The 24,036-nt window shown below is 42.6% G+C and overlaps 1 protein-coding gene across 2 annotated transcripts; it reads left to right on the top strand.

Annotated features, from left to right (window-relative positions):
- Nucleotides 1-2,361: 2,361 nt before the first annotated feature.
- LOC311057701 (uncharacterized protein) lies at nucleotides 2,362-20,200 on the top strand. Of its 2 annotated transcripts, XM_084074736.1 has the most exons (5): nucleotides 2,362-2,682; nucleotides 8,013-8,315; nucleotides 10,641-10,698; nucleotides 12,431-13,494; nucleotides 17,814-20,200. In XM_084074736.1, exons 3-5 carry the CDS (start codon nucleotides 10,692-10,694, stop codon nucleotides 18,153-18,155), a joined length of 1,413 nt encoding a protein of 470 aa, XP_083930862.1. In that variant the 5' UTR covers nucleotides 2,362-2,682; nucleotides 8,013-8,315; nucleotides 10,641-10,691; the 3' UTR covers nucleotides 18,156-20,200. The 2 variants fall into 2 exon arrangements, 1 of the variants encoding a protein (XP_083930862.1); XR_014601993.1 differs by lacking the exon at nucleotides 17,814-20,200 and having other exon boundaries at nucleotides 10,641-10,783; nucleotides 12,431-12,569.
- The last annotated feature ends 3,836 nt before the right edge of the window (nucleotides 20,201-24,036 follow it).

The following is a 24,036-nucleotide window of genomic DNA, read 5'->3' as shown; positions in this document are numbered from 1 at the left end:
CACATTTCGGCCGTTTGAAAATAGCTGATCTACAAGCTCACAACAGTTGTGAGCTTGTAGATCTGCTATTTTCAAGATTTGACATTTGGAAACTTGTGAAATGGGACATTCTGCATAATGAGAACTTTGGGAACTTTTGGTACTTTAATTACATTTTGATACCAATATATATATTTTTTGTACTTTAATACTCGAGTAAATGTTGATTACAGGACTTTTACTTGTAACAGCTATAGAGTTCTACATTGCAGTATTATTGATACTTTCACTTATGCAAAGAATGTGAGTATTTTTTTTCCATCACCGTCTGTCAGCGTCTGTCTGTCTGTCTGTCTGTCTGTCTGTCTGTCTGTCTGTCTGTCTGTCTGTCTATGCGTGCAGGTGCGCACGCGCATAGAGGCGGACAGTGAGGCCCTGTTTCCATGCTAAAACTACATTACCCACAATTCAACAGCAATGCGTCGCGGTGTTTTAACACCCTCCAGAAATCATCCTTTACATTTCAGAAACGACACAAAACGCAGCCTTCTGATCGCCACGTGTCTAACAGTCTAATATTAAGAACACTATCAGACTGTTTGTATTGATATTAGACACGCACGTGTGTGTGTTTGATCATTTTGAAATGATTTCTGCTCCACCGTTTTCTCCTCCTCCTCCTCCCTGGCACCGGTGTTACACCGCGATGTGTGACCCGTGCATATCGGTGTCTTTGAGATTGTTTACTGTAGCTACTACTAGCAGTGGTGGGGAAAAAAATGTTCTACTGAAGTAAAAGTACCAATACTGCAATGTAGAAATACCACTGTTACAAGTAAAAGTCTGGTATTTAAAATGCATTCGAGTAAAAGTACAAAAGTATTGGTATCAAAATATACTTAAAAGTAAAAGTCGCATTATGCAGAATATATCCCTTTTGACCAGTTCAGTATGTATACAAATATTTTAAAAATAGCAGATCTACAAGCTCACAACGTGTCGCGATGCGGCGCGTTGTGAGCTTAGATCTGCCATTTTCAAATAGCCGAAGTTTATATAATGTTAAAGTGGCTAATCTACAAAGTAACTAGTAACTAAAGTTTTCAAATAGTAGTGGAGTAAAAGTTCATTATTTCCCTCTGAGGTGTAGTGGAGTAGAAGTACAAGTACTGAACATTGGAAATACTCCAGTAAAGTAAAAAAAAATAACTCAAAATTGTACTTAGTTAGGTACAGTACTTGAGTACACATGGTTACTTTTCACCACTGGTTACTGGCAGTGGATGGAAGAAGAACTCAGGTCATTTACTTCAGTCTGGGGTGTCCAAACGTACTGTACCTTTTTGGACCATGACAAAGTGTCGCCACAATACAAGTGAAAGGCTTCTATTCAATGAAATGTAGATTTATTTGTCATTTTTATGATTGATACTTAAAGGTAGGGTAAGTGATTTGCTTTGGTTAAAATAAGAGTTAAATAGCTCTATATTCTGATAGTACTCATTGCTATAGAGCGTTTGTTCAGTATTAGGAGTCTCCATGTCTCTCCACCTCTTTATAAAACAGAAAATGCATTTTCGTTTCAGTTTCAGTTTCATTTCCATTTTTTTCCAACCAGGACAGAGAACTCAATCAGGATACAGATTAAACAAGTGAAATTGGAAGTGATGACACTAAGAAATGAGCTGACAAATTTTGAACTGGAACACTCATAGAGGTATAAGGGAACACTATACAAATTAAGCTTAAAAATGGGTACTTTCTCCTGATTGGCTGAGATTTTGACACCTACCGAAAAAATGTATTTTCTGTTTATTAATGAGCTGGAGAGACAGGGAGACTCCTGTTACTGCAAAAACACTCTATAGCAATGATTACTATCAGAATATAGTATTTTAATCTTTTAACAAAATACTTTTTGTTTTAACCAAAAAATATCACTTACCCTACCTTTAAACAAAATCCATAAAACACACAAACATAAAACACATACAGTATTCCAAAGAGTGACACATCATCAATTATACAACATGTACAAAATAAAATACAAAACCTTTTCTTTTTGCCAGCACCCCCCCCCCCCCCCCCCACACACACACACACACACACACACACACACACACACACACACACACACACACACACACACACACACACACACACACACACACACGCACACACACACACACACACACACACACACACACACACACACACACACACCAACCACGCACGCACGCACACACACACACACACACACACACACACACACACACACACACACACACACACAACCCAAAAGACAGCGCCCTCTGGCGTCACGCGTTTCCACAGGGTCACCGATCTCGGCGTCACACGTGCCATGTTATTTATGAATCCCAGTCCAGCAGTCGAGGCTTTTTTTACATTTCTTTATTTTTTTATTTTTTAAATGGACGACATTGGGCTTTGATTTTTGTTTTTTTGGGGGAATCGAACACGGGAGGCTTTTCCCCCTCTCTTCCCCTCCAACAGGGATCTGATCCGCCAGGCTGTTTGGATGTGAGGATCTAGTGATCTAGTGGATCTAGTGTGCAGGGATCCAAATGTTGTATTTTTAAATAGTAGGTCAGACGCACATAGTGTACCAGTCTAGCTCTGCACAGCATCCACCCCCCCAGTATCTACTTACTGGGTGATATATCCCAGTATACACACTGGAAGGTAAGGATCTGTGTTTATTATTATTATGATCAACTGGAAGAATGATTGTAATAATGATCATACAAATTAATGCTGATTTATTATTGGTATTAAAACGTGTCCGTTATATTTTAACACAATAACGTGAGGTTAAAAAATACCATGGATATTTATAAATATATCCATCAATATTTTCCCCATAAATATTATGGAAAAATATGTTTTTAAAAACATACATATATATTATTTTTTTCTGCCTTATTAACAATGTGATTATTATTACAGCTGAACGCATCCATGCATGGTCCCCACACACACACACACACACACACACACACACACACACACACACACACACACACACACACACACACACACAGCATGTTAGCTAATAGCATGTTTAGCATCGTCGTTATTTAATCCTGCTGTCTATTACCAACAGGCTGCCGAGAGCTAATCAATGATACACAAACATGTGGCGTTATTATTATTATGATAGCCGTTTAAAACAATATTGTCTTAGTTTCGACGCGTATTCGCTCTTTCATATTTTTGTACGCGTTTGCTTTTTGTCCTTCTTTAAAAAAAAATATCAATAGCTTAGCAAGCCAGCTAACCTGCTAGCTTACCTTAGCAGCTAGCTGAGCTAGCTAAGCTGCTAGCTTAACCTGCTATAGCTAGCTAAGCTAAGCTGCTAGCTATAGCAGGTTAGCCTAGTTGTTAACCTCTTCTTCATGGTTCTATTTATTGTGATGTTTATAATGGGGGGGGGGGGGGGGGAACATTGGCAGTGGTGTAAAGTAACTAAGTACATTTACTTAAGTACTGTACTTAAGTACAATTTTGAGGTGTTTGTACTTTACTGGAGTATTTCCAATTTCCAATACTTTTACCTCTACTCCACTACATCTCAGAGGCAAAGATTGTTTTACTCCAATACAATTATTTGACAACTTTAGTTACTAGATACTTTTCAGATATAAATTATGATATTATTAAACATACATTAACCACTTTAGCCCTATTTTATACATAGGCTATTTGAAAATAGCAGATGTACAAGCTCACAACGCGTCGCATCGCGACACGTTGTGAGCTTGTAGATCTGCTATTTTCAAATATTTAGTACTTTTACTTTTGGTACTTTAAGTACGTTTTGATGCCAATACTTTTGTACTTTTACTCAAGTCATTTTTTATTTTGGATTTTTACTTGTAACAGAGTATTTTTATATTGCAGTATTGGTAGTTTTACTTAAGTAAATAATTTGAGTACTTTTCCACCACTGAACATTGGGAGATAAATGTTGTTTTTTGGTTGTTATAACGGGCAACAGGGAGGATTAAATACATGTATTTTTGTGTGTTATAGGCTGTGACTGGATTGATTGATTTATTTTATTTATTATCATTATTCAGTGGTGAAAAAAGTACACAAATTCTTTACTTTAGTAAAAGTGTCAATACTGCAATATAGAAATACACTGTTGCAAGTAAAAGTCCAGAATTCAACATTTACTTGAGTAAAAGTACAAAAGTATTGGCATCAAAATGTACTTAAAGTACCAAAAGTAAAAGTACTAAGATATTAGAAAAATAGCAGATCTACAAGCTCACAACGCGTCGCATTGTGAGTTTGTAGATCAGCTATTTTCAAATAGCCTATGTGTAAAATAGGGCTAAAGTGGTTAAGGTATGTTTCATAATATCATAATTTATATCTGAAACCGAGGTTTTCAAATAATTGTAGTGGAGTAAAAGTACAATATTTGCCTCTGAGATGTAGTGGAGTAGAAGTAAAACAATTGGAAATACTCAATTAAAGTACAAACACCTCACATTTGTACTTAAGTAAATGTACTTAGTTACTTTCCACCACTGTTATTTAATATTATTATTTATTTGTAGCAGGTTAGCTTATGTGACTATTGAAGAGAGCTATCTATGTAGTCTGGCGTGTTAGGGCCTTATTTTATTTTAAGGTATTGTTATTGTATTATTAGTATTAAACTTCTGTTTCATCACAGCGTTTGAGGTGGTAGTAAAAAAAAAGATGGCTAGTATTCTATCAGTCACCATTGGAAACCAATGGACACATTAGCTTCAAGCTAACTGCAAGTGATGACTGCTTGTTCTGCACCGTGGTTTGTATTTTGTAGAATTTAGGATAAAACTTTTTTTTATTTCAAAGACCCCCAGAACTCCATTTGTACACTCAGAAATACAGAACCACAAGGGTCCATTTGGTTCCATTTACGTGTGTACACTCAGGGTTACATACCTGTAAGGGTCCATTTGGAAGCCCCTCAATGAACCATGAAGGTCCCTGGACCCTTGTGTATAATTCTCACACAAATGTTTTAATGCAAAAGGTCAAGAACATTTCAGGCACTACTGTACTCTTTCATAGTCGGCAAACGTGCTTAAAGTGGAATACTATTCATTTTCAACATTGAACCATGTCATAATATACCTTAAAGTCCCCTACTTCTATTTCGCCTAGAACTGGAGAATTTGTTGTTGGGGTCATGTGATCAGTGACATACGGAAGGTGTACTCTTTGGCCCGCCCTCTAGGCTGCCTCATTCGCGTGATAGTGATCCGTAACAACATTCTACCAAGACCCGCCCCAGACCCGAAAAGTCGCGCTGTGATTGGCCAGTGGTCACTTTGAGTGACAGTTGGGGCAAACGCAGTCCCCACAACATCATTTACTATTCTGTGCCTATCGGTACATAACTCGGACGGGGCTGAGTAGGCTCAAAGCGAACTTCGCAACGTTCGGCACGGCAACTCGCGCGCCTCTCGTGGCTCAAGTTCGCTTGAGACTGCGCCCCTCCGTCGCGGTCCGGTCCAAAACTATACTTTATTAGCCAAAAAAAAGTTGTCTGCAGTTGTTGGAAAAAACGTGCCTCCGGCGGGAGTCGAACTCGAGGCTGGCGGTCGGCAGCCTAACGCCTAGTGAGGCACGCCACGAATCCTGTTGCAATAGTAGGGTTTTGGTCTGTATTATTAGACTGTAAATGCCCCCACCGTTCCCTCTGGGGGCGGAGTCCTTGTTTTCTCGTTTTTGTATTCAGCCAATCGCAGGACGGCAGGGCGGAGTTTGGTCGAATGTTGTTATGGAACAATATTACGCGCCTCATTCACTGTAATGGTGAATTTCACTTCCAGCTGAAACAGCGCGACTTGAATATAAAGTTAATACTTTTTAAAGCATTTTCAGCCAATTGATTTCTATTGCCTACAAGTACAATGTCTTGTGAAATGTGATATATAACCACATGCCATTATAAACTACTACAAGCCTCAGCTGGAAGTGAGATTCAACATTCTAGTGAATGAGGCAGCCTAGAGGGCGGGCCAAAGAGTACACCTTCCGTACGTCACTGATCACATGACCCCAAGTAACAATCATTCTCCAGTTCTAGGCAACATAGAGGGGGGGGGGGGTGTTCTTATTTCCACACAACAGCTCTAAGCAAGGGATAATGCATGGGGAGGTAGTCATTATTGAAATTTAAAGCCCGACAGGGCGATTAACCACCGAGGCGCAGCCGAGGTGGTTAATCGCCCTGAAGGGCTTTAAATTTCAATAATGACTACCTCCCCATGCATTATCCCGCTTATTACACGGCTACTTAATAAATACATAAATACATTTACCCAAAAGTAACAACAAAACGAAGTATTTCCTTGCTTACGGCAATGAAAGTATTCCATAAATATTGGGCTGGGCGGACAAGTTCGCCTCGCAAAAACAAATGACGAAATGGAAAAAAACTCGCCCCAAAACACACTCGCCCCCCATTCTATTTACTGCCGATTTGCCTGTAATACCGCCGGATTTGCCCCGGGGCGACTGTGTTTTGGGGCGAGCGTTTTGGTATTCCCCCGTTGTTGTGCCACGATAAACAAGGAAGCGCAGTGGACCAAATAGAATGACTTCTCGGTTATTGCATCGTCTATTTCTCACTTCAAATGTTTTCAAAAACATTCTTGAGAGCAACGTTTAGTTGTAAATGACATTGTTTGTTTGTTTACATGGCTGTCATGTTGGATAAAGCATATAACCAAGCAGCACAGGTTGACATGAGCAGGTGTTCTGAGTCTCTGATTACACAGCGGTCCGTTATAGAGCTCATCGGTCATTATCCAGAAATAATGACCGATCAGAATCGAGCATTCAACCAAGCCGTGTAATAATGTATATTATGACATGGTTCAATGTTGAAAATGAGTCGTATGCCCCCTTTAAAGCGATTGAAATGTACAGTAGATTAAAACAATAACGTGCAATGAAAGACAAGATGGTTGTCATGGTACAGAGTTCACCAGACCAGTGCTTCTCAAAGTGGGGTAACCACCCTTGAGGGGGTCCCTCAGTACAGTAGTTATGATATAACATTAAAATCAGTTTAAACACTTTAACCCCTACATCAGTGGTTCTTAAATTGGGGTCCAGGGACCCTCGGGGTTCCAAATGGACCCTTACAGGTCTGTAGCTCTGGGAGAGCCTTTTAGTGGACTATGATTTATTTGTGGACATGATCACGTGATTATGTTTTGTCCTCCTCCATAGGAAAGCACTCTGGGTCAACTAAATAAAGATCACTTGACTAAAATAACTGATCTATAAGCTAATGACGTGTTGCACCACGGCACATCGTTAGCTTGTAGATCAGTCATTTTAGGCAAGCGGCATTTTAGGCAAGTTGGCGATTAATTGTAACTCAAATAATTGCGATGTAATTGTGTGTTTGGCATTGAACATTGGAACATATCAATACAAAATACATTTCTGTTTGCCTTGTAGGCTTCGTAATCAAAAATGGCACAGGCCACATACAGTATGACAAATAACTGAAAAATAAATAAATACAAATACATTGATATATTTAATCATTTTATACATTTGAAAATAGCAGAAATAGCGCATCTACAAGCTTTTTTTTCTTTTACATTTGAAAATAGCAGAAATAGCGGATCTACAGCTTACGTGTCACAAAGTGACGCATTGTAAGCTGAGATCAGCTATTTCTGCCATCTTTTTATATTTGAAAATGAGTGAACATTTTTCAACATGGAAACAATAATGACGATTATGCAAAAATAATTGCGATGATTATATTATTATTATTTTATTATTATTATTATTATTTAAGTAGTAAATCTACAAGCTCACAATGTGTCGCGATGTTGTAATTTTCCAAATAGCCTAGGTATGTAGGGGTAAAGTGTTTAAAGTTATTTTGATGCTATATTAAACTAATTTAGCTGATGGAACCCCTGACCCCACTCTGAGAACCATAGTGTCCTAATTAATCCCAACTGTTCTTCCTGTCTCCTCAGGTGCGCTAGTTGCCGGGGGCGACGCCATCTAACGATGTCCTTGTAAGGCGTGGGCAGGGCTACCTAGCCCTGAGGAGGAGGAGCCAAAATCTTAGCCCCTCCTCCCTCCCGCTCTCCCATCTGCCCCACACCACCAATCGCACGGACCGCGGTAGAGGAGAACACGCCTCTCGACCCCTCCCTCCCTCCCTCCCTCCCTCCACGGTGTGACATCATCATGCCGTGGTCTCCTGATTGGTGGACTGTCCTCTGACCAGAGAGACTCTGGACGCACACGCCCCGCCCCCGGGGGACAGTCACCTGGTAAGTCCCCCCGCTTAACACATTCACCGCCAGGTACTATGCATCCGCTTTATCCTGCTGGCGGCAGCGTTTATAGCGCCGCTAGAGCGGATTTAGGTATAGAGCGGATCCTGCTCTATACCTGACTTTGTCCGTGTGCGTCAACGTTCTGATTGGTCAGGTGCGTACGTCAACAAAGTGATTGGTCAAGCTTCACGTAACACGTGGCTATAAACACATTATAAACACATATCGATGACAAAATGTATCAAAGGCGCCGCTACCTTCACACAGGGTGTGATTTTTTTTTACCTGTTTTGACGATCAATGGAGCGCAGTAGAAGCCACAATGTGCACGCGGATGTAACCAACAACTTCCGCGGGAAGCACAGAGAAAACGTTTTTTCATAACTAGCCCTGGTTTGCAAGTTATTGGCCGTTGAATATAGTATGTCTCGTCAAAAATGCAGAGGAAATCCAGGGAGGCGAGAAAAAGGTTTTTTTCCAAATCGAATAACAAGGCAGTGAATGATGAAGTGAAGTGAACGGTCCCGTTCCTTAACGGTTCCCGTTAACCATTCCTATATTTGTAAAATCTGTATTATTACATAGAACCCGGCGAACACAGAACGGGGAACATAGAACCCGGGGGAACATAGAACTATCTATATTATTACATAGAACCCGGCGAACACAGAACGGGGAACATAGAACCCGGGGAACATAGAACCCAGGGGAACATAGAACCCGGGGAACATAGAGCCCGGGGGAACATAGAACCCGGGGGAACATAGAACCCGGGGGACATAGAACCCGGGGGAACATAGAACCCGGGGGAACATAGAACCCGGGGGAAAATAGAGCCCGGGGGAACATAGAGCCCGGGGGAACATAGAGCCCGGGGGAACACAACATAGAATTCTGGGAACATAGGCCCCATGGGGAGAGCGCTCGGTGTGCAGTGGTAAAGTCCCTGGCCACCACCACGGAGGTTGTGGGTTTGAATCCACCGTGGTGCAACCGGCTTTGACAGGCGTCCTTGCGAACACAATTGGCCCGTGTTCGGGCCAATTGTGTCCTCTGTGAACTCTGGGAACATAGAACCTGGGGGAACGTAGAACCCTAATTACTGTATAACAATAATTGGCAAAACACTATGATTTTAACGATAATTAACGTAAAAGTCATGGTATTTTCTTTTGCTCAGTTGTCATTGTGATAGCATTAATAATAAAGGACGATACGTTCGGTACATTGATCCAAGCCGGAACACAGTGGAATGATTGATCATTTAAATAAACACGCTCTGAAAAGGCACGCGACCCACCCACCTACCTGACCACTTAACATGGTCAGATGGGTGGGCCGCGAACGCTTCAGAGATCTTTGAAGTGGAACCAGTGCTCTAGGTGCTACTGGAGGAGGGTGCACGTGCTGCACAATATGGACAAAATGTCATACGTCAATACCAAATATCTTCACCCATTTTGGGCGGGAACCCCTATTTGTAACTATAGCTCTCAGGACGTTTTTCAGAAAACTTAGGTCAGGATTTAGAAGGGGTTTTTAGAATCGCCCTCAGGTCTAAATGGGTTAAAGGAGTAGTTCAGCCAAAACATGACTTATTGTCATGAAGCCTTGAATTCATGGATATTGTTTTGTTTTTGTCTCATTCCTAAGCCAATAATTTGATGACCGGCAGCGGTTCCGGTAGGAGACACAAAGCGTCTCCTTTGTGTCTCCTACCAGAATTATTAGCTTAGGAATGCGACAAAAACAAAACAAATATCCATGAATTCAAGTCTCCATGGGGTGACTAGTCGATAGGAAAAAAAAATGTTTTGCGTGAGCTATCCCTTAAATCTTTAATACATTATACCAGGGGTCTTCAACATTTTCAGGCCAAGGACCCCCTAGCTGAGAGAGAGATAAAGCAGGGACCCCCTACTCTATATTGTATAAAATTGTGTTTCAGATGAGCGAAGTTTTTTTTTTTTTAACTTAGTCTGCTCTTTTTTTCCCTCTACACCTATAGCCTCTTTGCCAAAAATAAAAGTAAAAGTTCTCCTCAGAAAAGGGATGCTAGGATTCAAGTGGTTAATGTAAAAAAATATATCATATCACACAAAGATTTGGCCCTGTAGTAACTCTGAGGACCTCCTAGGGATCCCGGACCCCCTGTTGAAGACCCCTGCATTATACAATATGACTTCACATATGGGTTCACACATATTTTATGTTTTAAGTGTAGCAACAGTGAAAAGTAAACGCTTTGTGAACAAAGCCGATCACAGTCATCAACTCTTTCTCTCTCTCGCTGTGTGTGTGTGTGTGTGTGTGTGTCAGTCCCAGCTGGATCCTAGAGACTTAGCTGAGCGGTGGCCTCCTGATGGGTTGATGCCCGGTGAGTCCTTCATCATCATCATCATCACCATCATCATCAGACTCATCTCCATCAGTCAGCAGATCAATAAATCACACGTGGACAGGTGGTACAAACCTCTAATGTTCTCTAGAGCGCTACCTACCTACATATCGGTGTTGACCACATTTGGGCCATCATTTGACTCATTATTACGACATTGTTATCGGCAATAGGCTCTATGCACAGCAGCCATATTGGAAAGAAATTGGGCTTCTTCTTACTTCCCTCACAGGTGTTACCAATGATACTAATGAAGGCTCTGTTCCATTCTGGTCAGGGTGCTGATATCGTGCATGTTGGCTCACTAGAAACACTTCATTTTGGTTCCCAAATGGCCCCTTATGGTGGGTGTGTAACTCTGAGAGTGTACAAATGGAACCAAATGGACCCGTAAGGTTCCATTTGTACACTCTCAGAGTTATGGAAAATAAGACTTGAAAATAAGACAACCACTATGCCACACTAAATGGAACAGAGCCTTAATTAGTATTATTGGTAACACCTGTGAAGGAAGTAAGGAAGGGGCCCAATTCATTCCCAATATGGCTGCTATGCCTCTTATCTTATGTGTCCTGATTGTGTCTTTCAATCAACAATTTAAATGTTTATTTTTGATCAATGACAAACCCGACAGTATGCTTGAGGAAGGCGTTGGTTGCTTGCTTCTTGTAATAACGTTTTTCTCTACTAGGGCTGGTAAATTAATATTCGATATTTGAATACTCCTTGAATATGGGGGAAATATGTATATTCGAATATGAAAATTAATTTGAATGTTTTTCTTTTTTATCATATAAAAAAACAATACATTTTTTTAATGTTTATTTGACGGGGATAATACAAAAAACTATTTATCAAGTTATAAAAACAAACAAAATATATGCTTTATTGGATCCGAGCACTTGATACATTGTTTTTTGTATTGTCACTGTCAAATAAATATAATAAAATTAAAAACAAATGGTGATGGTTCCGTGATCAACGTCCTCACGGTGATCCCCTCATTACACACACAGAAGAATCGGGGAAAAGAATTTATCCGATCGCGGTAATCCGTTCCATAATTGCAGCTAGTATAGTTGAAAATAGCATGTTTCACCAAAAATACATAGTAATAAAAAAAAGTACACAGGAGCCGAGATACAGGATTTTGAAATAATATGTTAACCAGGAGTGTATATGTGTATATGTGTTTTTTTTTTAAATGACGTCTTTGGCAGGCAAGTGGTGTATTTTAACTGGTCCGCTAAGGTGGCGGCCATCTTGTAAAATGGTTACCATCTTGAAAATTCAAGTGTCTGTGAGCGCTTTCTTATCAAGTGACTCATGGACACTGCTCCTGCCAATTTTCATGCTTGTATCACGACCTGAAAGATTATATCACTATCTGCTCCAGTAGTAAGGTGGCGGCCATCTTGAAAAACATGGTCGCCATCTTGAATCTTTGAGTGGCCAGTGCCTTTTTCCATAAAAGTGGCCCTTGGAGAGTATTTTTGCCAAATTTCATCCTTGTATCACAACCTGAAAGATTACATCACTACTGCTCCGCTAAGGTGGCGACCACCTTGAAAAAAAATGGTCACCATCTTGGATTTTTGATTGGCCAGCGCCTTTTTCCATAAGAGTGGCCCTTAGAGAGTATTTGTGCCAAATTTCATGCTCTTTTGAAATGTGCCATTAATCTGCTGCACTACTCCTCTCTCCTCCTCAGACAGTGGATACTACCAGCTGTGTTCTCCTTCCTCCAAGCTCCTGAGTTCCTCCTTCCCGCCGGGGCCCCTTCCCCCTCCGGACTCCGCCCACCACCACCTCCTCCTCCTCCAGGAGGGGGTGGGGCCGGTAGACCCCCTGGATCTCCCCCCTCCCTCCTCTTCTTCCACAGCACCTCCTCTTCCTCACCACCACCACCACCACCTCCCGGCCCCTCCCCCCTCCTCCTCCCAGGCCCCCCCCCCAGGCCCCGCCCCGCCTCCTCCCCCTCCCCCTCCTAAGCGCCACTGTCGCTCGCTGTCCGTTCCGGAGGATCTGTCGCGCTGCCGCTACACCTGGAGACCCAGCGCCTCCCACGTCTGGACCCCCGTGGGCCCCGGAGGAGGTGGAGGAGGAGGATGCCGAGGAGGAGGGGGGGGCGGAGTGGCCCCGCCCCCCTCGTCGTCCCTCAACTCCTCCCTCCACTCCTCCTCTAGCCCCACCTTCTTCAGTTTGGCCCTGTCGCCCGACTCGCCCCTCCCCTGGAGCTTGCCCTGGGAGGACGGCCCCCTCCTGGGAGGGGGAGGGGCTGGAGGCGGAGCCTCCTGCTGCTGCTTCTTCCCCTCCCCCTCCTCGTGCTCGTCCTCGCCCTCGCCGCTGCACCCCCACTGTGCCCCGCCCCCCCACGGCCCGCCCCAGAGACGCTTCAGCCTATCGCCCGTGCTCATCCGGGGAGACCACGCCCCTTGCTCCTCCTTCCTGCCCCCGCCCCCTCCCCCCCCGCCTCCGCCTCACCCTCCTCCTCCTCATCATCACCTGTCGGGCCAGGCTCCGCCCCCTGCCCCTCCACCTGGGGGCGGGGGCTGCTCCGTCTGCTCGTCGGCGGCGGCGGCGGGTGGAGGGGGTGGAGCCTCCTCGGCGTGCAGTACCCCCTCCTCCCTGCGGAGGTCGCTGCCTCCCCAGCTCCCCCGCTGTCACTCGCAGCCGTGTGACCTCCTGCTGCTCCTCAAACCCGGGTTGAAGAGGAGGCGCGACCCCGACCGACCTTTCACCCGACCTGGACTAGACTTCACCAAGATGACACAGGTACATATATTAGTAATGCTAACGAATACTGCTAACTATTACTACTAACTAGTAGTGTGACGCAGGTACATACTAGTAGTACCAACTAGTTTTGATTTATGTTCTTCTCGAAAGTAGGGGGGGGGCAGCTTATCCCCCGGGCCCCCCCACTCTATGAGTCAGGCGCCTATGGGCTCAGGGTAGAAGACAGGGTTAAGCAAATATCAATGGGATTGGTATCCATGATACTTAGAGGGTCAGTGCTCTCATACCTGTCTGCCTACAGTACCTGCCTATGATCTGGTAAACCCCAAATGTTGCATACGTGTGGGCAAGAATTCATACTACTAGTGTATTCTGCCATGTAGAATACACTAGTCATCCATATGCACATCATCCATTAAAGGATGTGAATCACTGGCTTCTATCTAAACCGGCCTGAAAAAGCATCCGTCAGAAAACTACCAAGTGGAAATAGATTAAATCCCATTGAAATGTGGTTGTCATACACAACCTCCCTGTTTTTTACATACAGTTGCAGTCAAATTGTTAATGCTTATGAGGGGTATTGGCAAAATTCACAAACTGTACGCTGTTTGCAATAAACCACTCAAAGAAGGACAATTTAAGTAGCTCAACACAACTAATATTACAAGTGGTTCATCCAGATTCCTTCCGTTCATGACAAGTGTCATTAGTACTTACTAGAGCACCCTTTTGCTGGTATGACCTGCTGCAGGTCAATAGGCTCTATGCACAGCAGCCATTTTGGAGAGAAATTGAGCCTCTTCTTACTTCCTTCACAGGTGTTACCAATGATACTAATGAAGGCTCTGTTCCATTCTGGTCAAACAAGAGTCAGGGTGCTGATATTGTTGCATGTTGGATCACTAGAAATACTAGTGGGTCTCAAAGTGTGGTCCAGGGACCCTCATGGTTCCTTGAGAGGGTGTAACTCTGAGTGTACAAATGGAACCAAATGGACCCTCCCTGGTCCATTTGGTTCCATTTGTACACTCTCAGAGTTATGGGGGTCCTTGAAATTAAAAAGTTTGAGAACCACTGTGCTACACTAAATGGAACAGAGCCTTCATTAGTGTCATTGGTAACACCTGTGAAGGAAGCAAGGAAAGGGGCCCAATTTCTGTCCAATATGGCTGCTGTGCATAGAGCCTATAGAACCAAGCGTCTGTCTAATTAGCATGCTACCTAAATGGCATCTTAGCCTTTGCATAAGACTCCATGGACGTCAAGGCTAGGTCAAGTGCTACGGGCTGAGGTGGAGCAGGAAGAGGCGAGTCTTCAGATTATTCCAACCGTATCAATAGAAACATTCAGTACCTTTTTACTATCGTTTTGTTTCCTTTACCACGTTGCACAAAGCAGCAGGTGTGCTTGAGACAGGAGATGGAATCACTTTGAGACTGCAGTAGCCATTGACAGTGGTACTCTGTCTGTGCAATTTGGAGAAACCACTTGTAATATTAGTTGTGTTGGGCTGTTTAAATTGTTTTTGTTGGATTGGGCCGAAGTATGAATTGGGCCGTGTTCTCGTGCTCTCCTGGGTCAATGGGTCTCCTGTGAAACGGCTCCCACTAGGGTATCCTTCTATGGGTCACAAAGGTTTCAGTAACGTCCTATAGGCTCCACCGTGCACCGCATAGAGTTAGGTACACCGTCGGTCGGCTCGCTGGAATGCGCTTTGTTTCGTTTTTACAGCCACCGTATGTTCGGATAGATGTTCTAAGATGAGTTCAACGCAGATGTTGTTGGTCACAAAGATGGATCCAGACTATCATAGATGTATTTTATCGATTATGACATTTGCATATCTATGAAATTGGCCATAAAAGGAGTGAGGGACAGGGCTTTCTCTATTGCTGCCCCCCTGAAATGCACCCCCCAACCACCTAAAAAAGGCCCACTCCCTCCTCTCGTTCAAAACCCACCTCTGCTAGTTAGCTTTTCCCAGCTGAGGTCTGGTTAAGATGCCTCCCCAACCCATGCTTAACTTTTATCTTTTTAATGTAGCACTTAACTTTTATTGTTTTTCCTCTTAACCCATTAAGACCTGGAACTGTGTCATTTTTAGATTTGAGCTAAAAATCATTATTTTACACTTTGGGCTATTCAAAAATAGTAGATCTACAAGCTCATAGCGAGGCACCGAGTGCCGTGCTACGAGCTTGTAGATCTGCTGTTTTTGAAGATTTGTGAAAATGTGTGCAAATCTTTGAATATATATATATCCCTGGAACAAAATATTTTGATGGGGGTCTGCGGCCTAATACATTTTGGGGGTGAAAAAGATTGACATGAAAAAGATTGAGCACCACTGATATAGAAACATACGTTTTTCAGAAAACTGTTAAGATTTAGGAGACATGTAGAATCGGCTTCAGGTATCATTGGTTTAATAAAGTTGGTTCCTTCCTTTTCTTTATGTAAAGCGACTTTGGGTAGAAAAGCACTATATAAATCTGAGCTATTATTATTATATATGGAGATCCCTGATGTCATCGGTATATGCCCATATCACCATTTTCCTGGTCCTCACAAGACAAAATGGTTGTTTTGTGGTTGAACAAAGGTTTTTTGACATAGTTTTACAAAGAGTTTAGGGTTGGGATTAGACATTTAGGGCCTTATTGTGCGCCAAGTCACCATACTCACTATTTGGGGATTTAGCATGGCACAAGGGGCTTTCCCGTGGCCAAGTTGCTATCTTCCGACACCAGCCTTATCCCTAAAACACCTGCACTACCCGTTACATTATGCATAGCGTGCCAGATGCCATTGCCTTTAAGACCAGGCTGCGCAAGCCGTTGTCCGTAGTGCAATATTACACTCGCTCCCTCTCTTCCCATGGAAGAGGCAGTCCGACGTTGCCTTGGAATAAATGTGTATTTGATACACAGACATATCACTCACACATTGCTGGTTATAGAGAACTTTAAATAACAGCAATCCTCCTGTGTTCTGGATTAATGCGACTGAATTTTACGTGTGGTTTATAGAAAACGCAGATCAAATGACATTTTATTTGTCTTTGATAAGCCTACTGGCAACTGCTGATAAAAACACAACTTATTGACACAAGGAATTAACAGTAAAACCTTTGTGGATTACAGTAAAATTCACTTTAACAATCACTGAAGTGTTGCGCTGAAAACTCACACACACTGAGGCGCTTGGACTCTATACCCGACGTTTGCATCATAGGCTCTAGCCTTTGATTGCCTTTCAATAAAACCATATTTGATAGACATAATTTATCATAATTATATCATAATTTATGTCACTGATCATAATTTGTTCTTCATTTCCTGTGCAATGCATTAAAACTGAAGTGTGTGTGTTTGAATAGACTATCATCTTATATAAGCACAATTGACACAAGGAATTGACACACTCACTTCTGCTGATTTATAGGAAAATGCGAAACACAGATATTCGTTGAGAATTAGGAGAGATGTTGTGTGCCCGGCCCGACTCCCGACAAGTCCATTGCAGGCGCTCGCTACCAAACGGATTTGGCAAGATAGCAATTTTAGGGATAGCGCAACAACACGCCCACGGCCACACCTCCAGGCGTAAAGAACGGAGTCTGCATAGTGTATAGCGGGTAGCGCGGCCGTAAGATACCGTTTGGGGACAGCGCCAGCTGCCATGTGCGTAATTAGCGGGTAGCGGGTAGTGCCAAGGGATGGTGCAGGAGGGAAGATAAGGCCCCTAGAAGTTTGGTTAAGGTATCAGAGATAGTTATGCCTGATTTACACTTAGTTTAGCTCTTGGTGTCGTGCACTGGAAATTAGCTGACAATGCCAATAGGCTCTATGCACAGCAGCCATTTTGGAGATAAATTGGGCCTCTTCTTACTTCCTTCACAGGTGTTACCAATGATACTAATGAAGGCTCTGTTCCATTCTGGTCAAACAGTCAGGGTGCTGATAATGTTGCATGTTGGCTCACTAGAAACACTAGTGGGTCTCAAAGTGTGGTCCAGGGACCCTCATGGTTCCTTGAGGGGGTGTAACTCTGAGAGCGTACCCTTACGGGTCCATTTGGTTCCATTTGTACACTCTCAGAGTTATGGGGGTCCTTGAAATTTAAAAGTTTGAGAACCACTGTGCTACACTAAATGGAACAGAGCCTTCATTAGAATCATTGGTAACACCTGTGAAGGAAGTAAGGAAGGGGCCCAATTTCTGTCCAATATGGCTGCTGTGCATAGAGCCTATTAAAAAGAAAATGGCAATCACTGTTTTAAATTGTTGGTGTCCTGTCACAAGTACGCTAATACAAACCTGTGTGTGTGTGTGTCTGTGTCATCCCTGCAGACTCGTAGCTTTGACCCCCAGGCGGTGGACCGCGGGGGCTGCGTTGGGGGAGGGGGGGTCAGGGACCTCTTCCTGGACTACAGGCGCTCCTGTTCCCCCGCAGACCTCCTGGGGCGCTGCTCCTCCATCGGACCCCTCAGCGAGAGCGACGAGGAGGGCGGAGGGGGGCCCGTGGAGGAGGAGGAGGAGGAGGAGGAGGACGAGGAGGGGGGAGGGGGGGCCGGGGAGGAGGAAGAGGAGGAGGGAGAGGAGGGAGGGGGGGAGCCCCTCCCCCCGCAGCAGACTGCAGTGTTTGAGAGGGATTGTACAGAACTAGATCTGAACATGATAGAAGAGAACTGACCTTTTTGACCTTACACACACACACACACGCACGGACGCACGCACGCACGCACACACACACACACACACACACACACACACACACACACACACACACACACACACACACACACACACACACACACACACACACACACACACATGCACACATGCACACACACACACCAGGGGCTGGGCCATCAAGACATCAACACCCCAACGTGTCTTTTTGACCAAATAACCTCTGCATCGATTATGATGTGGCGACGATAAACGGGGCCGCGTTCGGAAATAACGCTCTGAGAGTGCCGGAGTCAGCGATGCAACAGTTAATCCATTTGAGGGATTATTAAAAAAAAATGTAATACAGTAATCAATTAGACTATGATGGCGAAAAGTTACATGAAAAAAAATGTCAAAGAATTTCATCCATATTTAAAATAGCTGATCTACAAGCTCACAACGTAAGAGTAAGCGAGAGGGTCCCTGTACTTGACTTTGAGAACCACTACAGTAATATGTAGGCAATACATACTTTGAGTTGATCAAGAATTATAATGAAGGCCGAAATTGTATATAAGTATGTAAAAAATATGAAAAATGTACATGAATGGTTAAAGGGAAGCGTTAAGGAATGGGACCGATAAAGAGGGACTCCTTTAAGGAACCGGAATGGTTCAAATCCTAAAGGATCCCGACCCTCGTGAGACCCACTGACCACTCCCACTGGAGAGTCAGGTTGTCCCGAGTGTCATTACAAGATGTGATGGTTGCAACTTGACCATTTAGTTTGGTATTCAACATGCATCTACATGTGGAAAAACCCCCAGCTAATAATCATGTTTACACATGGAATGAATTTAATGAATTATAAAAGATGAAAAGAAGATTAAAATGTCAACGTTAGTTAAAGAGTATCTAGTCTGACTGTTGGTTAATTCACTGATATCAGAGCTCTATGACGTTGAAACCCAGAACACTGTCATCTGAGCACATGCTCCCGGCTTATTTCCGAACGCACCCGATATCAATTCATTGATTTGTTCCCCCCCCCAAAGATTTCAGAAAACGGCGACACCAGCAGATCCACGAGCGGACAACGCATCGCTTCAGCGCGTGGATCTTCTGGTTCTCTATTTTTGACATTTTGGGAAAAGTATAAAACAAGGCATAAAGCCCGGTTTCTGCGTTGTGGCGCGGCCGAAAAAACGCCGACGTGCAAGCTCAGCACGTGGCATCCATGACGCGCTGTGAGCTTGTAGGGCGGCTGTTTTCAACGTACCACGGAGCATAACGTGATTTAAAACCCAGGAAAGGACTAAACGTATGCCATATCACAATATATCCATAACGCCCTGACGATATCGATATGAGATGGATCTACTGCCCAGCCCTGCGCTCAACCGTTCTTTTTGGGGAATAGTTTTTGTTTTGTTTTTGGATAAATTCTCTTCCTCCCCCGATCCTCCAACCCCCCCTTACCCCACCCCACCCCGACGCTCTAATCCAATCACCAGGCCTTTCCTAGCCGACCAGCCAATCAGGAAGGCTCTCAGGAACAACGCCTCCTCTCGTTGGAGCAGGGGTGAAATTGAAGGTTGATTGACAACAGTTATGATGTGACTACTGACCAATAATAACGTTCAAAAGTGAATGATGTAACTCGACACCTCATGAGACAGCCATGTTTTAACACCTCACAGTAAACGAAGGGTTAAAGAGAGATACAGTCTATTTGGCATTATTGTTTTTATTATTATTGTTGTTTTTATTATTATCGGCAAACCATTCTTTTGAAGCAGTGGTTCTCAAGCCAGAATATTTGAACTGGGAACCCCCCCCACCCTGACAAGCACGCTTCCACAGATAAATATTGTGAAAATAGCCGATCTACAAGCTCTCAATTCCTCTCAACGCGAGCCGTTGTGAGCATGTAGATCCGCTATTTTCCACAATGTTTTATAGAATAGTTTGTTGATTACTGTTGACGCAGTAATGGTCTTATTTCTATTTATTTATTCTCATTTTAAAGGTATTAAAAAGGTCTTAAAAAGGTCTTAAAAGTCCTTTTTAATTGTCACTTTAGAAATGTGCAGATACGCTATTTACACTTATTACTGTATGCTGGTTTGTTTACTGCTGAGTGAGGAAAGAGTGTTGCACACAGAGCTAATGAGAACCACTGTTTTAAAGCTGCTGTAAGGGCAGGGGTCACCGTGACCTTAAGGGTACGGTCACACATGCGTTAACGTAGGGGGAGTGGCCAACTCCCACCAATGGCGAGGCCATCACTGGGTCACATATCGAACTCCAAGCGAGGTACGTCGTGCCTATTTGCTTCCTCACCGGAAACGATTGCATAGCATACCAAGTGAAGTCATGCTGTGCAGTGGTGGAAAAAGTACTCAAATGTTTTACCTAGGTAAAAGTATCAATACTGCAATGTAGAAGTACTCTGTTAGAAGTACAAGTCAGGAATTCCAAATTTACTTGAGTAAAAGTGCAAAAGTATTGGTAAATTTTTTTACTTAAAGTACCAAAAGTAAAAGTACTAAAATGTCTGAAAATAGCAGATCTACAAGCTTGCAACGTGTCGCGTGTGACGCGTTGTGACCTTGTAGATCGGCTATTTTCAATTAGCCTATGTATAAAATGGGGCTAAAGTGGTTAATGTATGTTTTATAATGTAGTAATTTATACCTGCAAAGTAACTAGCAACTAAAGTTTTCAAATCATTGTAGTGGAGTAAAAGTACAATATTTGCCTCTGAAATGTAGTGGAGTAGAAGTGAAAGTGTTGGAAATTGGAAATACTCAAGTAAAGACCAAATACCTCAAAATTGTAGTTAAAGGAGAATTTTGGACAAAAGTTTTACTACCTTTTCTATGATGTTATGATATCTTAGGATGAATGGTACAGTAGGAAAAAAATCATAACTCCACCCCTGGTCCGCTACAGCTTAAAAGGTGCGCGGATGGGCCTTAGGTTAGATCACATATTTTAATAGTTTTTTTTTTTTTTTTGTGAGAGATCTGACGTTCATAGTGACAGAGCACTGTCCAAAAAAGAAAAAAGAAAAACAGAAGTCTCGCTAGACGAGATTGAAATCTCAAGATTTCAGTCTCATCTAGCGAGACTTAGGTTTTTTTTTTTGGTTGCATAGTGTTCTGTCACTATGAACATCAGATCTCACCAAAAAAAAAAGCTATTAAAATATGTGATTAAGGCAAACTAAGGCATCATAGAAAAGGTAATAAAACTTTAGTCCAAAATTCTCCTTTAGTACAATACTTAAGTAAATGTACTTAGTTACTTTTCACCACTGTGAATAAATAATGAGGTCATGTAATCAAGTCCGGTCAAATACCCATTCATTGAGTGTTAGTGCTTCTGCAAGCAGCTGAGCAAACTGAAGGTTACGCAACATGACGGTTGATTTGACCATCTGTGACCGTACCCTAAACCTGCCCAGGTCTTTATGGGTCACCCCCACGTTATACATCATTATGTCCATTCTTTTTGGGTGGGTTCTGGTAAAATCCCTCACAACGATGGTAAAATAATGAATGAGTCACTACAGTGTTCATATGAATTGTCAAAACTCCCACATTGGTGAATAACGCATGGTGATATTGGTTCATCTAATAGGCTCTATGCACAGCAGCCATATTATCACTTCCTTCACAGGTGTTACCAATGATACTAATGAAGGCTCTGTTCCATTTAGTGTAGCACAGTGGTTTCCACGACCCCCGTAACTCAGAGTTACACACCCATAAGGGGCCATTTGGAAGCCCATGAGGGTCCCCTGGACCCCAACTTTAGACCCACTGGTGTAACAGAGTGTTTCCAGTGAGCCAACATGCACAATATCAGCACCCTGACTCTGTTTGACCAGAATGGAACAGAGCCTTCATTAGTATCATTGGTAACACCTGTGAATGTCTCCATAATATGGCTGCTGTGAATAGAGCCTATTCAAGCATTTTATCCAAGCGTTTTATGCCATTAATATGCACAAATGTTGCAGGAGTTGGAAACAAATGCATATAGTGCTGACATTGGTTGATATTTGTGTTAATTTATGCAATTACATAACACTGGAGGGACTGGTTATATGTGCTGTACTCTAGTATTACTACTGAAATACTGAACTACTGGAGTATTTGAAATACTAAACTACTGGAGTATTACTGCTGAAATACTGACTGTACTGTTATATTATTAGTAGTGAAACGCTGCAGTACCAAACTTAGCCACAGGGTGACACTCTAGTCTAGTGTAAACCCTAAACTTAGTGTTTCTCAAACATTTTCATGTCAAGGACCCCCAAATGAATGTGACCTCCATCTGATTTATTTTTGTACCAGGGACAGGATCAGGGTGGATTGTTAAAAAATGTTTTCTTTTTTTGGAAAATTGCCAATCTACTGTACAAGCAAAACTAGATATTATAGCATCAGCATAATCTAGCATGTGCTATAATAACTAGTTTTGCTGGGGGACCTCCTCAAGGACCCGACTTTGAGAACCACTGCTCTAGAGTACAATACCCGTGATACTGTTCAGCAGTACAGTTTACAGTTTACAGTAACAATAACAAAGTAATAACAGTATTTTTCCACTATGGCAACTTTGGATGTTAAAGTGCGTCAGAGAAACTTTCACAATGCTCTTCTAATACCACTCCCAAGTATAACATAATGCTGCCCTCTGGTGGTAAAGACCAGTAACTGATTTAGCTTGACTCAGTCATTACATAAAGCAGTGGTTTTCAACCTTTTTCATGCCAAGGACCCCTAAATTGATATACATTTGGCCGCGGACCCCCATTTGAAAATGTTTTGTGCCAGGGACCCCCAGAAACAAAGATATCAGTTAATTTTTGCTTTAAAAAATATAAATATTCAAAGATATGCACACTTTTTCAAGGTTTTTCAAAAATAGCAGATCTACGAGCTTGTATATCTGCTATTTTTGAATAGCCCAAGCTAAGTGGTTAAAAATGATTGTGACGCTATTAATGCATTTTGCTGGGGACCCCCTGGTACTCCCTCAAGGACCACTGGTGGTCCCCGGACCACTGGTTGAAAACCAGTGACATAAAGGCACCCCATCCGGATGCGATCAATGCATTGAATGGGACATTATCACGTTTTTTTTCAGACCATTGAATGGGCGAAGTGGGCGACATACTGACCTACTCACGATTTATCAGACCATTCATTGGGTGTTCTCAGGACATACTGACCTGATAAAATGTGATAATGTCCTATTCAATGCATTGATAGCATTCGAAGCCGGTGGTAAAGGAGCAGTTCACCCCAAAAAATACTTATTTTCTATCAATTACACATTTTTGTTTTTGTTTTTGTCGCATTCCTGTGCCAAAAATGTGATTACCGACGGAGAGATGGTAATGTATCCGGTAGGAAACTCAAAGGAGTCTCTTTGAGTCTCCTAGCGGAAATACACCCGGTCAAAAAAAAGAATTGGCTCAGGAATGTGTCAAAAACTAAAGAATCTCCATGAATTCAAGCCTTCATGGGGTTTGTTATTGATAGAAAATAAGTCATTTTTTTGGGTGAAATATTCCTTTTAATAGCAGCTTAGTCTCGCATAGCCAGACAACTATTCCACAATCTCTGAATGATTTATAGTCTGGAACTACATGTACCTAAAGTACCAAAAGTAAAAGTACTAAAATGTTTGAAAATAGCAGATCTACAAGCTCACAATGCGTCGCAGCGCAATCAGCTATTTTCAAATAGCCTAGGTATAAAATAAGGCTAAGGTGGTTAATGTATGTTTTGTAATGTAATAATTCATATCTGCAAAGTAACTAGTAACAAAAATGTACTGTAACTGTAGTGGAGTAAAAGTATATTTGCGCCCAAGATGT

Source organism: Gymnoscopelus microlampas, assembly GCF_963454915.1.
Source record: "Gymnoscopelus microlampas genome assembly, chromosome: 12".
NCBI classification, from domain to species: domain Eukaryota; kingdom Metazoa; phylum Chordata; class Actinopteri; order Myctophiformes; family Myctophidae; genus Gymnoscopelus; species Gymnoscopelus microlampas.
This window is presented reverse-complemented; position numbering and strand designations above follow the sequence as displayed.

Excerpts from the sequence above, each read along its gene's own strand:
- LOC311057701 (XM_084074736.1), top strand. Across the intron at positions 13,495-17,813 it reads ACTTCACCAAGATGACACAG|ACTCGTAGCTTTGACCCCCA; the intron begins GTACATATATTA and ends TCATCCCTGCAG.